The sequence below is a fragment of the Onychomys torridus genome, chromosome 15, assembly GCF_903995425.1.
Source record: "Onychomys torridus chromosome 15, mOncTor1.1, whole genome shotgun sequence".
NCBI classification, from domain to species: domain Eukaryota; kingdom Metazoa; phylum Chordata; class Mammalia; order Rodentia; family Cricetidae; genus Onychomys; species Onychomys torridus.
In genome coordinates, this window is record NC_050457.1 from 68,750,418 (window position 1) to 68,768,189 (window position 17,772).

A 17,772-nucleotide genomic window follows, 5' to 3' on the forward strand; every position below is an offset into this window, starting at 1 on the left:
ACATACTGCCAGTCAAAGCTTATAACTTGCTTTTATCAGTATCTTTGATGATGATTTTAAGAGAGTAACTTAGCTACCTAGTTATACTATGAATGATGGAAATAGAAAGGGAATTGTAAAGTTACTTTATCAAGGAGAAAAACTCAAGACAAAACATGATTGATGTTTTCTGTGCCTTAGGTAGTTTATTTAATGAATATAAGTACTCCACAAAAGCAATCAGTACCCTTGTCATAAAATATAGATGCATTATTTTGGTAAGTCAGTTTTAATGATGTAGTCTACCTTTTAGCAAGCTTGGAGATCAAAATATTTGTTTAAAATGTGACATATTTTGAAAGATACACTAAAATGTGTTTTATACACACTAATAGACTAAACCATTCAGAATTGTTATTTAAATGTTGCAATTTGGCAATTGCTGATAACTCAATTAACTGTGTAGCTCTCCAGTATTTTATATATATATATATATATATATAGATATATCTATCTATATATATCTTTATCTATATATATCTTTATCTATCTATCTATCTATCTATCTATCTCTCTATCTCTCTCTCTCTCTCTCTCTCTATATATATATATATATATATATATATATATATATATATATATATATATATATATGTTAGTTGTATATAGCCATGGGAACCATGGAGAACAAGTGTTTCCTGTGACCTGTAGCTATTCATAAAATATTCTAAGGTTATGATTGTGTTCCTAATGACACAGACTCCAATGACAGAGAAAACTTAGACAGCTGTTGAACAGAGCATTCATTGTACAACCTCACCATCCCAGGTAAGCAGCAAAGATGCCTGGTTGGTTATCTGCCGGGGAGGCTTACCCCTTCCCTGCTGCACATACTGAGAGCCGTGGCTGAGGCGTGGGACAGCTGGGATCTCTGGAACCTCAGAGCATTGTGGCTTCTAGTGCCCACTAAGTACAGTGCTGTGACCTTGTTAGACTACATGTGATGCTGAATTACATGTTTTGAAGTCAAGGGAAGCTGCTGTCGCTGTTGATTACGGATATTTACATCTCAGTGTCGCACTGCATTGAAAGAGGAAAGGTTCAATGTACTCCTTGTGACCTCGTGAATGCCACTGAATATTAATAATATATATTTAGACTTAGATAAGAAAGGACACTGCTTTATCCTTGTCAGATAATTCACACTCAGCCTGCTATAGCTGCTGCTGTCTGGAGTTGGGCCACTTTATTTTTATTTTTATTTTTTTTTGCCAATTATCAATTAGGATAATTTTATTTCCTTGTGAAAAAAGGGGTGGAAATCTCAGTGGCATTAGACATCTAATTTGAATTAAACCAAACAACAAAAGAAGTTTATTGAGTCTCTGTTTTATATATGCCTTTAGGATTGTATTTTGTTAGTAAACTTCTGAAGGATTAGTCAAAAATGAGCTACAATAAAAAACTGCCATGCACTTAGTTTATATTCCAAGCCATAGAAAATGCTCACACTTAAAAGGGAGCTATTTCTATCAGCTACTTTTTTATTACTATGATGAAATACCCAGCCCCTCCCCCCCCAAAAAAAAAACAACTTAGAAAAGGATTCTGCTTATATTTGCAGAAGGGACACAGCCCACCTTGACAGGGGAGGCAGGCATGATAGCAGGAAGCTGGCTGATAGCATTTCCACACACAGGAAGTAAGGTAAAGCTATAAACTCTCAGAGCCCACACACTTGACACACTGTCTCCAGCAAGGCTGCACATTCCTAAAGGTCCCATAACCTCACAGACACCACCAACTGGGAAACAAGTGTGCCAACCCATGAGCCTCATTTGGATCACACTCTGTTCTAGTCTCTAAGCTTTAGAAAGTCTAACCCGGTGATAGGCAGACAGTGGCCCACAGGCCAATTCCAGCTTGCCCCTTGTTTCAATGGTAAATAGGAGCTCAGACTCATTATTAGGTGTTTAAATGACTGGAGGAAAGAAATTGAGATGAATATTGTTTTCTAATGCATGCCAGTGACATGACATTTAAATTTTAGTGTCCATGAGTAAAGCTTTGGATCACACCTTCACCCTTACCTTTAAGTGTCCCCTACACCTGCTTTGGGACTGAGGAGGTAGCAGTATGAGGCTGTGACAGACACTGTACAGTTCATAGAACCTGGCCTTTTGCAGAAAGTTTACAAGGCTATTCTCCGGCACCAATGGAGAAACATTTTTTTTTTCCAAGACAAGGTTTCTCTGTGTAGCTTTGTGTCTTTCCTGGAACTCACTGTGTAGGCCAGGCTGGCCTCGAACTCACAGAGATCCACCTGCCTCTGCCTCCTGCGTGTGTTGATTAAAGGCGTGTGCCACCACGTGCACCACCACGGCCCGGCAGAGAAACATCTTGAGCAAAGGAATGCTGTGCTTTTCTCCTTCCTTTGAGGGCAACTGTCAGTCTCCTCAAAATGATTCAGAAAGTCTGTTGTAATAACAACCATGACAGAGGCCTGGCAGGATGTGGGAGTCAGAGGTTTGACGCCATATTGCCAGCTGGCACAGTGGAACTTGACATAGTTTTGAACAAGTGTGATGACTCACACAATGCTGTGATCATTTCTAAAGGCACATAGGAAGGAGATAGAGGAAGTGAAGCTGTTGTTATTTGGGGTTTTTTGGCTCTTTTTGGGGGGCCCGCCACTCAGCTCCCACATAAATCACACACGGAGGCTTATTCTTAATTGTGAATGCCCAGCCTTAGCTTGACTTAGTTTCTAGTCAGCTTTTCCTTCACTTTAAGTGATCCTGACTGCCTTTTGCCTCTGGACTTCTTCCGTTCTCTTAATTCTGTAAATCTTACTCTTACTCCGTGGCTTGCTGTGTAGCTGGGTGCCTGGCCCCTGTTGTCCTCTTCTTTCTCTGGATGCTAGCTTTCCTCCCAGGTTTCTCCTTCTGTATATACTCTGCCTGCCAGTCCTGCCTTTCCTTTCTCCTGCCTCGCTATTGGCCATTCAATTCTTTATTAGACCATCAGGCATTTCAGACAGGCACAGTAACACAGCTTCACAGAATAAAACAGATGCAACATTAGCAAAAGTAATACACCTTAAAATAATCTACTATATCTCCCCCTTTTTGTCTAAAATGAAAGTTTTTAACTTTAACATAGTGAGACTGTATACAATAACAATTTTCAAATAAGGATTACATTCACAATATTCTTTCCATTTGTAGTTAGCATATTCAGAGAAAATAATGCATTATCTATCCTATCTTAATGAATCCAAAATTTTACACCTCATTTACTTTCTATCATAACTAAGGAAAACTGAAACTGTAACTATTTAGTCTTCAACTCCATTAAAGACCCAGAAGGATGTAATATTACCAGACTACAGAGACATCTGGCTGCCTGGATAGTCACCCAAAGTTCCTCTGCAGTGTTGGGGCATCTATCTTCAACCTACAGGCCTAGAGTATCTGGGAGACTTTTCTATGAAGCAGGAATTTTGAAGGACTGTTCTGCCTTGTTTTAACAAAGTTCAACAGTCTTATTCCTGTGTATCCTGCACATCCAGTCTGCACAGAACCTTGTCTGCAGTCAAAGGCAAGAACAGTTTCTTTGCCCAGTGGCTAACCTTGCCACAGTGAAAGCAAACTCCATAAGGAGTTTCTTCAATGTCCATCATCTTCTCTGAAGTAAATTAGTGTTGCCAGGGGCAGATGTGTCTCATTGTCAAGAAAAACCCTAAGTTAACAAAAACATTTTAAATGCTGTATTTTGTAGGTTTTTGAAAAGTTTAAAGACCATCTATCTATGTAGAATATATCTCTATATGATCTGCAAAGTATACCTAATGTATCCACAAATTTGATTTTCATAAATAACTAACCACTAACCTATGTTTCCAGATTATTCTATCAAGTTTATAATAATAGCTTTCAAAATCTAGAACTTTACCTTACATTTTTAAATGAACTGTGTAGCTACAATACCTTAAACCAGAATAGAAACATACATACAATATGTTGTAACAAAAACAACCTTAACTTTTTATCAATATACAAAGTCCTTTGAACAAGAGTAGAAACATATATACAATGTAACAAAAATAACTTTAAATTGTACCAATATACTATATTCCCCTAAATGATAACAAACATTCATAACCCACCAAATAACCAAAAACCACTCACACCCCACCCCCCCACCGCTTGGGAATGTGGACATAGTTTTCTCCATACTTCCTCTTGCTGTCTGTGAGTCAAGTATCTTTAGGGTCCCAGAGAGGAAATTTTGAGATAATGACTAAGACCTTTGCTAATAGATATCACTTGTCAACTTTCAGGAGGTCTCGCCTGATCAAACCTGATCCATCTTAACCCTGAAGGAATCCACAGCTTCTCATCTCCTGTGGGAACAAAACTCCAAAGCATTTTTGATTTCTATTTGACAAATATGGTTTTTGACTTTTCAAAAGATAAGGCATTCCTAACATATAAAGACTGATTTATTTCAACAGTCCCTCTTTCAATCCCATGTCCCTTAGCAGATGTTGCTTGCTTATGACCGTTCAAAAAATTCAAAATCAACACAACATACAGGATCCAAACTCCCTGTGTATTTCCCATCTCTATGCGGCTTATTTTTTATTATTGTACTTCTCTCTTTAAAGACTTTACTATTTTTAAACTATTTCTTTGACTGTCCATACCCTTTTTCTTTCTTAAGCCTACACACATTGTAAAACATACTAGAACCTGTTTAGAGGTTTTCTGTTTGGATCTCTTTTACTGTATATCTTTTAGTCTATTTTGACTGCACAAGCAAACTTTAAAACTGATGAGGTACACCTGGATTCTCCAAGCACATAGCTCTCCGCTGGCTCAGCCCACTTCTCAGGTCGTGAAAGCCAAGCATGAAACTCACTGCCGGTCGGAGGTTTGTCTAACCAGGAGCTGCATTCAACCTTCCTGAAGCTCTAGAATGCCAATGTTTGCTCTGCAGCGAGAGTTTTTCCTTAGTTTTTTATTCTTACTTGACATACTAGCTGCTCCAGGGCTCTGTGACCTGCAGAAACTGTCAGGGTGAAACTCTTAAAGGGACCATCCTCTTTTTTCTTACTCAGCATTCTCAGGCTCTAGAGGATATACTAGATCCAAGTTGGGCACCAGAAGGTTGTCATTTGTTTTTAGCTCTTTTGGCGGTGGCAGGGGGTGTGTGCCACCCAGCTCCCAAATAAATCACACATGAAGGCTTATTCTTAATTATGAATGCCCAGCCTTAGCTTGGTTTAGTTTCTAGCCAGCTTTTCCTTAACTTTAATTATCCCAACTGCCTTTGGCCTCTGGGCTTTTCCCATTCTCTTACTTCATAACTCTTACTCTGTGACTTGCTGTGTAGCTGAGTGGCTGGTCCCTGGAGTCCTCCTCCTCCTCTGGCTCCTAGCTCTTCTCTCCCAGATTTCTGCTTCTATATATCCTCTCTGCCTGCCAGCCTTGCCTATCCTTTCTCCTGCCTCGCTATTGGCCATTCAGTTCTTATTAGACCATCACGTGTTTTAGACAGGCACAGTCACACAGCTTCACAGAGTTAAACAAATGCAACATAAACAAAAGCAATACACCTTAAAATAGTATTTTCCTACAAGAAGCCACAAGCCTCAAGACACAAGCTCCCAACCTGCCCTGCTCAGGAGGCCTTGTGCCTGCATCTGGCCTGCTTCATGCCCTCACACTTTGCTAAACCCAGGACCCACTCCTTTATAGGCTGAATGTTTAAGATGATGCCTTTAGTGCACACACACACACACACACACACACACACACACGCACGCACGCATATAAGAGGCATGTAAAATAATACTAATTGTATCTAGTATAACATATACCTAAAAATGGAAATTATTAAATAATTAAAGGTTAAAAAATAATTACAAAATAGCTATAAGGAAATACTCTAAGATTGCTTTTTTGTATCCATGGTCGGTTTATTCACATCCTCAGTGTTGTGTTGTACACACTCTGCGGCTGCAGATCACGGAAACTGAGTCAAGTGATTTTCAGGGCAAAAATAAATACCCTTCTCTCTAGGAGAAGGGGTCACATCCTAATGAGGCCTTTAGGTTTGAGGTACCCCGTTCACCGTTCTTAGCTCAGATTGATGGCTGATGTGACATGAGCAAGCAGCTGTATCTTCCTGCCTTTCAGTGACAGCGAACCAACCAGCTGTCGCTCATTCAGTTCTGTCCCCCAAACCATTCAGACAGTACGGCAGCAGAACAGAATGCTGACGACTCTCTCTCACTGCACCCACTCTTGGAAACAAAGATGAGGGAAAAGCGCATCAAGGATTAGGGAATGAGTAGCTGGTGCTCAGAACCAAGGGTGAGGTCTTAAGAACAAAAGGAGCAAGTAGCACATAGACACTTTCAGGGGCAGTCTTCAGTGCATTTAATATATTTGCTAATCCTGCGGCTGGGGTCCATTTCGATGCTCATTCTGTATATCATAAAGCAGACCTGGAGGTGTTATGTCCAAAGTCACATAGGTTGTTTGGAGTCACTCTGTGAAGTGTCACATCCAGGCTATCTTGTCCTAGACCTTGCACTTGTTCGGCCCCATGTTCACAAATACTATTGGAAAGCAAGACAGATTCACTGGTTTCCCATGGAGCTTAATGGCTTTGGATGTGCTGTTATGAAGAATCTGCTAAGATCTACTGTCTACTGGATACAGTGGCTTACAGGCTACTGCTTATCTTTGAGCACATTTCAACTTACGTAGTTTCCTAAATGTAGAAGTTGACTAACAAAGACTAACAAAGGATGGGAATGCCTGAAAGGTCAGTGTCATGGAGTTGTTTTCAACTAGCTTGGTCTCCTAAGCATTGTACTAACTCCATGGCAACTGTCTCCCTGTCCTTCCCTCTTACATACTAAGCCTGTGTCTGGGCCACCTTGGTGCCTGACTACAGCTATCCTGAATAATAAGCCACTCTTGAGCAGAGAGATTTGTAGAGAGATCACTGGACAAAACAAACAAACAAAAACAAAAATAATGCCTGCAGATGTTAAAGGAGAAGTGTGTTGAGACTCTACAAACTTCCCCATCACAGAGAACGTCCCAGGAGTTTCTCCATGTGCTCACTCATCACTGTCACTTTTCTTTGTAACCACCTTTCTCTCTTTCCTTCCTTCTCAGCTTCCAGATATAAACCACCCATGTCTGTTACTTTTATATTGAGACTAAGTCTCAGGTGCCAGTGTAGACAGTGCCACCTTTCTACTTTTGTGTATTCAGAAAGTCCTATGAACTCCTGAGCTGTGCATGGGCTAACGAACCCTCATGTGATTGACCCCATGAACATGTGTTAGAAATATTTAGGTTCATGCCAGAGCATCAAGAATCCTAAGTCACAGGGCAGCAGTGACGCACACATTTAATCCAAGCACTCAGAATGCAGAGGCAAGTGATCTCTGTGCATTCAAGGCCAGCCTGGTCTACAGAGCAAGATCCAGGACAGGCACCAAAACTAAACAGAGAAACCTTGTCTCGAAAAACAAAACAAAACAAAAAGCCCAAGTCTCCCTCTTCACTATGGGCTTGTGGATGGTAAAACACATAAACAGTCTACTTTTCACATAGGAATTATTTGGACTCTACAAAGCTAAGCAGGTGCACAATCCATTAAAGTCATACCAGAGGACAGGGTCTTCACCACTCCCTATTGAAGACTCAGCTCCAGACACCACCTTGCCCAGGCACACCAGGCCACTGGAGGACAGAGCCTGCTCTCTCTTTCTTCCAATGCAACCTAGCAGAATGATGCAGGCTCTAAGGATGACCTTGGAAGCCTCACTGGTCCCGGAAGTATCATAAGTAGAGATATTTAAAGAAAGTCTATCTGTCCCCTTGCCTGAAAGCAGCAGTAATAGGCAGAAGTCGGCATAGTAGTCCAGGAATGCAGCAACCTAAGTGAAACAAGGATGACTTTCTGAATCAGCAGTGGCTCTTAGTCAACTAGGCTGCCAGAGAGTGTCCCATCACCAAACATGGGAACTCTTCCCTTCTTTGAGGACCTGTTAATGTGGGCAGTGAGATGAAAGGGAAAGATTTCCATACTAGCAGGTGACAAAGTTGGCCTTGTCCTTGAAGATCCAGGATAACTCCATGAACATAGCTCTCTTCCTACTTACATCACATCAGTAGACAGAGCTGTGCTGAAGAGACTCAACGGCGAAGATGATGAGTCAATTGAGCAGAGAATATGATAGCATTCATAATTCTCACATAAGGGCTTAACAGCACCAGAGGTTGGAACTTAAGAACAATTAAGATGCCAGCAGAAGATATACCTCTGTGGACCTCTAATTACAGGTTAGCAGTTTGTGCCCTCTGTTCTAGACCTTGTCTATCAATTCAAATGGTTAGAAAGCTCTAGAATTTATTTGTACAGCCATTCCAGTCCTTGGCTGTGTTTCAGATTTGTAGACAAGTGAATTGATCAAGATCAGAGCACAGCATACATTTCGAGTAGAAGTGTTTATTTTGTACAATTAAAAATTATCACAGCAGCTGTAGCCCCAAGTCTACCAGATCCCAGGCTATGTCCTTGACTCAGGTTCTCAGCTAGCTAAGAAACTTTGCTTGGATAGTTAACTTTCCACAGTATTTCTTCTTTAACTTCTTGTTCACCAGGTAGACATTTGTATGCATATGGAGGATAATATGCCTCCAAGTCATGAGGACATACTTGATGTGAAGTCATTTAGTACTTAAGATAGAGGAGCATCTTAATTCTGTTCTGCAACTGTCTAGTTTTCACAAGCAGCTCTGTCTCCATGTATGAGCCTCCAAATGGCTGTCTGTAACTTTCTAGAGATGGGCAACTAGGATATCTGCTCATGTTCTCTCTGAAGTCTCTTTCCCTGCTTTCTCCCGCTTATCTTTTATTAGGTTTGCTCAGCCCCCTCGTGTCACCCTAGGTAATAGAAGTGACTCCATCATGGAGATGTTAACATTTCCCCATTCAATTATGCCATTTTCATCTTCCTAGAAAATACTATGCAAAATGTTCATCCAGGCCCATTCAGTTTTCACTTGAAAGCAGTTTTCGCAGAGTTCTTTCAAAGTGAACAGATACTGATGAATATTTAAGTAGAGCAAATAATAAGATAAAATCATAAAGATTTATTCAGATGTAATAGATATACATATATATCACCTTGTATTTTAATTTTCTTTGGATTTTCTGCAAAATACATTATATTTCAAAGCACATGGGCTATATTTTCTGGACATATTCTAATATCTACTGTCCTAGAGATCATATGGGATGAAACAAGCAAAGAGAGGTCAGTCAGCTTGGGATTTGTTCCACATTCTACCTGTTCTGTCCTCCACCTTCTCCCCCCGCCCTTGTGAAATGAAGAGGTAGCATGGAGAAATGTTAGCATCCACACAGGTTGTTATTAGCCCTAAATGTGTCAGTATGTCTTGGCTCTTCACATGGTGTCTGAACAAAAGGAAACTCTGCATGAGGATAGTTTGTTATTATTCCTTCCTCATTTCTAGTCGGGGAGACATTGCCATACAGAACTGAAAATGAGCTCAGGGTGTTTAGAACACATGGCTATGTTATCATCCACCAGTAGCTCCAGCATGTACATGAGAAGAAATAAAAATGTGTAGCATGAAACATGCATATAAAATCATATGGAAGAATATGTATGTAAGGCTAAGTATGGATTCATTGACTTTCCAATGTGTCCTTTGACTTGTTCATATTTTAATTTTTAGAACAAATTCTACAAACTTATTGAATTCTACTATATATAGCTGTACCTGGACTGTTAATCAAAAGTGGCCATTCCTAAATATTGAAAAAGATCCTAGTAATTATTTTTTTCATAATTCATCTTTTAAGTACCTGGTTAAAAAAATTCTTAAGAATTCTTAGACCTGGACTTGGAGAGATGGTTCAGTGATTAAGAGCACTTGCTGCTCTTGTAGAGGACCTACGTTTGATTTCCAGCACCCACCTAGCAGCTCACAGCCATCTGTAACTCAAGTTCCAGGGTATTCACCACTTCCTCTAGGTACCAGGCAAATATGTGATGCACAGCTATACATGTAGACAAAACATTCAAACATATAAAATGTCTAAAATACATAGCGATACCTAAAACAGTATTTGTAATTCTCTCTGCTGTATAAAAAGAACAAAACTGGTCACTGCTTAACATAGGATTTTGTCCCCTTTTCTCTTTCATACCTATGTTATAATCATCCATGATGACCACGTCTGTGGCATTTCTACATCCAATTTCACATTTTGGGGACATTTATCCTTTGTTTCCAGTAAAAGCAGTGAAAACATCCTGAACGTCAGTCATAAGAATTGCACCAGGAGTGTAACCATGCTAAAAATACTTCTTTCAAAAACAATAATGACATCTGAAGCTATAATACCATGTCATATTTATTCTTGAATAGCTATCCATTGACTATAGCCCAGTTCAGATTGTGTTAAGTGCAGGAACTTGGAAGACACTTATAGTTCAAATTTGCTGAGAGCATGCCAGATTGGGGGCCAAAGAGTTTTATTCCTGAAATAATGGACTTGAGATCTCTTGGCCCCTGTTATCACTCATGTTCTGGTTAGAGGCAGTATTCCTTAATTAGCTTCTTGTATATTTCTTCTGTATTAAATTATCTAGACGATACATGTAAATACATGCTGTTTTTTAAATATTTATCTGTATATACAAATATATATATAGAAACATGTTGAAAGGAGAAGTGTCAGCTCAGGACCCCCAAGACCAAATTCTCAACACAAAGGAGATTTATTTGCCCCAGAGGGACAGTGGGCAGAGATTAAGAGACAAAGGCAGGAGATAGAGGACAAGGGAGATGGGGTAAGGGACAAGGGGAAGGGGGCGGGGTATTTGTATCATAGAGGCACAGAGTACCACCTCTAGATAGAGAGGAGACAGGTGTGACACATAGGAAAATGGCAGTTTATAAAGGTACAATGGGAAACCTGTGTTAGGATGTTAAATTTTAATTGAGTATGTTAATTAGGTGACCCAAAGGGGCTTTGGATTGCTGGACTTCAATACTTTCATAGCTGGACCTTGGTAGTCAGCCTGAGGAGGAGGAAATGGCCAAATAAGAAAGTTACCTTTAAGAATGTAATCTAAATGGTTTTTAGCAAGGCAGAGGGAATGGGAGAGAAGGGCAAGGCCTGCCAGAGCCGTGCTCACCACAGTGGAGCTAGCCAGAGTCCCTTCACATGAGGCTGGAGAAATAGCTCAGCAGCTACGAACATGGGGTGCTCTTTCAGGGGTCCTCAGTTCACTTACCTACACTTATATAATGGCTTACAAACATTTGTGACTCCAGTTCCAGGGGGTCTGAGGTCCTCTTCTGGTCTCTGCAGACACCAAGCACCCACATGGTACAAACATATATGGAGTCAAAACACCTATACATGTAAAACAAAATGAAAAATAGATAAATATATAAAATGAAGAGTAAAAAAAATACAAAGATAATATTGCTTTTCTTACTCTTTGTTAGACTTCCTCACAATGATTTCTTACCGTGTGCCAGATTCCTGGATTGTATTCTCTTCTTGTTTTTCCCTTTTCAGTAAACAGTGCTTGTAACCGTCATTCATAAAGCAGTGCTTGGCTTTACTAACAAGGATACATTGTCCCTCTTCCAAATATAGCACACAAGGTTTTATTTGTGTAGCTTTCAGAAAACAAACATAATTTCAGCAATGGCATAGGTGTCTGTCGAAGTGTCAAATCCACTGCAGAAGAGGCCGCTTGTTAAATCTCCCTGGAGAGGCTAGCAGCACAGTTCATTGAGTTCTAAGAGCTCATGGGAAGAGAAGGGGGCTGTTTGCAGAGGAGGTGAGAGGAAAGGAACATGTTTGCGGAGCTGATGAAGCACCAACCCCACCACATGTTTGCCAGGAGGACATTTGGTTGGTTGGAGTAAGCTGCAAGGTCGATGGAGCTCTGGAACTCATACAGGAGAAAAATGTTGAGTGGCAGAGATTAAGGGGAAGGTGTATTAAATGAAAGAGAGATGAATGGCAGTAGTTTATCTATGTTAACAAACAGGTTTGATTTGTATGAGAAATACCAAGAGATAAATAGCCGAGCAAGTCAGAGGGCTGTATTGAGCCCTGACTCTTACAGTGCCTTCCTCACTGTCTTTGATACAATCCTATAAAATAGCAGTTGTGACATTGATATTTTTTCTAAATCAAGGTTTTTGTTGTGTAGCCCAGATGTCTTTCCAGGGTAGATCAGTGCGGGCTTGAACTCAGAATCTTCCTGCCTCAGCCTTCTGAGTGCTAAGGATAGAGATGACCATCACTATCCCCGATCAATTTCAGTCTTTGCAATGCTACGCTAACTACCCATTCATGCAATGTTTTCCAGATACCTAAAACAAATTGAGATTCCATGATCCCATGGGATAGATTGACCCTAAATATAAGAAATTCCATCTTTGCATTGCTGGGGCTATGGCTTCTCACATATTTTGTTCTCTGTGGTCACAGGGTCTGTTCTATACTGGGCTGTTGTTGCCCTCTTTGTATGGTAGAGAGTTTATCCTCATGCCTGGGGCATTTTAATTTAACAGCATAAATTGGAACCGTGATTTTCTATCTTGAAATTCTCAAAAACTGCCCTTCTTACTGGGACCTACACAGACATTGAAGTATTTATCAAGGTCTGACTGGGTAGCTCAGCAGGTAAAATGCTTGCTGTCCAGCTTGATCATTCCCCAGTATCCCATGGAAAAAAGCGAGTTGTGGGGTTGTGTATTTGCTATCTGAGTATTAGGGAGGCTGAGAAAGGAGAAACTCAGAAGCTTAGTAACCAGCCAACCAAGCTGAATCAGCGAGCTCTACATCCTGTGAGAGATCCCTGTCAAAAAATGGAAAGCAAAAGTGCCCCTTCCTGAAGGAAGACACTGAAGGTTGACCTCTGGCCTTCCCATGCATGTCTACTAACATGCTCACCTCCCCAGGCTATATCTGCATACATGCATACGTATGTACATGTAAACATATGCACACACACACACACTCTCCATCTTTCCCTCCTTTAACCTCCCTCTCTCTCATGTTAATGGATGATACATTTGAAGGGCAAATTCATCAAAGTCAAAATTATTGTGATTTAAAAATAAATAAGGGTTGGGGATTTAGCTCAGTGGTAGAGCACTTGCCTAGCAAGCGCAAGGCCCTGGGTTCCATCCTCAGCTCCACAAAAAAATAAAATAAAATAAATAAAAAAATAAAAATAAATAACTTTTGGAAAGTTGCTCATCCATCTAAAATTTTATAGCCCACATCCTCATAGCCTAACGTAGTTACGTCAGTGGCGAGACACAAAGTCAAGATACTTAAAAATTAAGACTGTTACATGCACTCTTACTTTTTGTCTTCTGCAGGTGAAACAAGTCAGGTTTTTGAAATATTTTTATATATCTTTTCTATATATCTACATAAATTCAGTTTTATAAAAACAATATAAATTAGTTTACACACCAATGCTAATTAGTTTACACATCTATGATAACTTCTAGTGTGATATTTGGGTGTTTGATTCCTGTGGTAACCCATGTCTTCCCTCTCTACATTTAGTTGACATTCTAGCTTATTTAAAATTATTTAAAATTCACTCACTCTACTCAGTAACTCACAAATATTTGTCTTTGAGATTCTAAGCCTGGTCTAGAAGCTTATGTTGGTAATAACCATAACATCTGGAGTCACCTACAGGGCCTTAAATTCTTTTTCTATTAGAGACTGACCTGCCAGGGGACTTCATCTTTCCACGTCTCAGTTTCCCATCTGTAAAGGAAAACTGGCATGCTTCCCTTCTAACAGGTTGTTGAGGAAATGTGAGCATTCTGGTGTCCAGAGCAAGGACCTCCCTCCCCCCAGGACCCATACATAGTTCCTTTGTGTAGTGTTGTACATTTCAGCCTTGATAGTAGAGTGATGCCTCATTGGTGTAGCTTTTCTCTATGTTATGTATTGGATACTTTTCCCACATAAAATCAAACAATAATCCCAGGAGGCCACTTTGCTCCCTTTCATAGCTCCCAATGTTTCATCTTGGAGAAACTAATTACCTTCTCCAAGACTGAGGGCTAGAGCTGGAGTCCAGATCTGACTTCTGAAGCTAAGCACTCAGTGAGCTGCATGGTCCTTTCCTGGAAAAGAGCACAGCAAAAATCAAATAGGGGGCAGGAGAGTTTACTCAGTGGTTAAGAGCACTTACTTGTTCCTCTTACAGGAACCAGGCACACACATAGTGCATAGACATACATGCAGGTGAAACATTCATATACACAAAATAATAAAATCAATCTAAACAAAACTCCATACCAAATAGCCTTCTCTCCCACTACTTCCTTACACGTCTAGGTCTTACCTTGATCGAACGTCAGGCCATTGCACGTTGTGAGCCTGTTGCCTTGCATTCTCCCCAAGTTCAGGTCTGCTGCTCACCAGTGGTTTTCCTCAACCCTCCCCTATTATGCTTTAATTTAGACAGAGTGGGAGACAGTCATCTTCCTTATCCTAGCATTAGTCAATAAACGTTGTCTTAAAGATGTAGGTGTGTGATATATGAGTGTATATGTATGTGCTCATGTGTGTGCAGGAAGTCACATGTGTTTGGTATGTGAGAAGGTCCATGTAGAGTATGGAAAACAAGCTGATGTGTCCTCCTTCGAGACTAGGTCTAGAGCTCACAGATTAGTCTAGACTGGCTGACCAGAGCGGCCCAGGGATCCCTCTGTCTACCTTCCCAGCGTGGGCATGGCAAGCACCCACCTTCTTGTCCAGTTTTGTCTCATGGGTGCTGAGGATTGAACTCAGATTCTCCTACTTCCACAGCTAGCGTTTTACCAACTGCTCTTTTCCTAGCCTCCAAAATGGATTCTTTCAGTTTTAATATTATTTCTTGGTCTCTACTACTTGTGCCTTCCTGTGTGAATCACAGGATTAGCAGCAAACACATTTTTAGAAGAGAATTTATTTTTGCCTATAAACAATTTTCAGCAAGAATAAACACTGATGTTTGGTTTCCTGAATGAAGAATGTACTTCTATGAAAATGAGGCAGCGCACCAAGTTTCTCCTTTTGCCCTTCATTTTCTGACTGCTTAACACAACTCTTGGGCACAATGAGATTTTATTTGTGTCTGTGTTGTTATCTGGGTTCCAAACTGCTTTGATTATTGTATAAAGTGTATTGTTCATGATATTTTAATTTTTGTATTACCTTTATTTCTTTATGGTGTCTGAGAAGGTGCACTTGCCACTCTTGCAGTCAAATACAAAACAAACAAACAAACAACAAACAAAAACATATAACATGTACCACCAATCTTTAAAATACTCCCACTTGGGAAATGTGGGCACTTTTTCTTAGATTTTTTCATAAACATTTCAATCGTTCTCATTGTCTCATTAGCCTGTTCTCCTATTTTTTTGCCCATCGTATGATAAAAGCATTGAAACTTAATTGGAAAAGTAATATCCTAAGCTCTTAAGTTTAAAACCTGACCTCATCAGGGGAATCTCTCCTCCAGATTACTTCCAGCTTTTATTGTTTTGAGAGAATTCCTTACACACCCTAAGCAATTGTTTCCTTGACATGCCATGATTACCTTTATATTTCATTTGGCCTATGGCCTTTATGATATAATGATTTATAAGAAATAGTTACTAGGAAGTCAAAATTGTTGTGTGTGACTTGAAATTGGAGTCTAATTTCATAGAGTGCACATGGGGTACAGGTTCCAGTATGTAGACACTTGCTGTAACTCAGCATCTCTACTGATCTAAGATGTCACAAAACAAATGGCCTCCTAGCAATTGTTGCTAGGAGAGTCAATAGCTAGTTACCTCCCACTTGTAAGAAGGATGCTATTCCATTTTATATGTCAATTTGATACTAGATGTGAATATTTTCAAAAGACGGATTAAAAACAGTGGCCTGGCATCATCTAAAAAGACCTCAGAAAAGAAACAAAAGTTAAGATTCAGTTTGGAAACTTTGACACTGATTTCAGTAACTCGTGTCAAGTCTTCTCAAAGCAGCCTCGACCTGTCGAGAAGATGCAAAGACCTTGGGGACAGCCACGTCAACTCCCCGCTCTGCCTTGATACAGGGATGGCCTTTTCCTTCCCCCACAGGTCTACTGTCTCCCAAGTGCATTTGTTCCTGTGAAAGCTTTACTGAGAAAAAGGGACATGAAATCTTTAGGGGTTTACTTTACAGAAAGCAGAATAGCCCGGCATGGGATGCTGCAGTACTAATTACAAATATTGAGCCCTCTCCACTCGACATCCATCCCCAGGCATACACTCTCCCTTTCCTTCCCTCTATTCTGGAAAATGGCTTTGCTGCTAAATTTATTACAAACTCAATAAAGTTAACATAATGTCAATCTGAACACATCTTGAATGTTCTCAACTAGGACAATAAAGAACTAATTGTCTGTGCTTCCTTATTAAATATTTTCCTCTCAGATTTTTTTCTAACCTGTACTGGAGATCAAACCAGGGCCTTCTGCCAGAGCCACACTCCAGCCTAGGTTTTAGTTTTGAAAAGTGTTCACATGTTGAATGTGTGTGTGTGTGTGTGTGTGCCTTCCCTTTGATGTTGGTTAGCAATGAACCCCCTACAGGTGTGCTTGCCCCCAGTATTTTCGGCTTATCTCTGAAACAGCATGTGAATTGTCATTTGATTAGATAACATGGACTGTGTTGGGTCATCTGTGATGGATTAATTTTGTTTTATTCTTTCGAACCCCTATTTTTTTATGTGTGTAATGCTCCCCCCTGCCTAGACCTGGTTAACCGTCTCTGCGAGCAGGTCCTCAGTTTTTTACTCTGTCCCTCCTTTCCTGTCCTAGCCCCATCTTCCCCCGGTGTCGACTCCGTCCCCTTGCAGCGCACAGGCAGCCAGCATGGGCCACAGAATGCCGCCGCAGCCACCTTCCAGAGGGCCAGCTACGCCGCTGGCCCAGCCTCCAACTACGCCGACCCTTACCGACAGCTGCAGTATTGCCCCTCCGTTGACTCTCCATACAGCAAATCTGGCCCTGCCCTCCCACCCGAAGGCACCTTGGCCAGGTCCCCATCCATTGACAGCATTCAGAAAGACCCCAGGTGGGTAAAGCCATATTTATTTACTTTGAGGTGTATAAAAAGGTTTTATAACCCGGTCTCCTCTTGGCGCTCTCTGTGACAAGACCTTACCTTTGCCTTCTTGTTATGGGCTGAGGATGAAATGGTTGGCTTTTCTTGGTTTTTACAATGTTTGTGTGATATGAAATGTGGACACATAGAATGGACCCCTGATGTCTCCTATGGATCAACACACAGAAATAAAATATAAACAACTATTATAAGAACAACTTTGGGTGCTTTTGGGTGTAGCCATCTGATTTGGTCTGGAGGGGTCTTCAGTGAAGTGGGAGCAGAGGCAGGAGCTGGGCAAAGGTCTCATGTGACTTTCAGTGTCACATGTGTCCTACCGCCTGAGAAGAAGAATTTGTTGCCAACCCCCATCCCCCCAAAAAAATTATTCTCAAATTTGAGAAATCAGCAATTAGTTGTTTGGGGATTGGTAAGAACTTGGCTCTGAATTGTTGGAGATACAGTTCAATAAGGTCCATTTCTCTTTTACCTGCTTGTTTCCAGCGGCAACTGGGGTTTTCACGATCCTCTGCTTCTGAAGTTGGGC

General features: G+C 40.6%; 1 protein-coding gene across 3 annotated transcripts in view; it reads left to right on the forward strand.

Moving 5' to 3' along the window:
- Ctnnd2 (catenin delta 2) overlaps window positions 1–17,772 on the forward strand; it is an 872,325-nt gene that overhangs the window by 508,185 nt on the left and 346,368 nt on the right. For all 3 annotated transcript variants that reach the window (XM_036206872.1, XM_036206873.1, XM_036206874.1), the window contains one exon: window positions 16,940–17,195. In XM_036206872.1, the coding sequence (XP_036062765.1) occupies window positions 16,940–17,195 (256 nt within the window). The remainder of the gene's footprint in view (window positions 1–16,939; window positions 17,196–17,772) is intronic.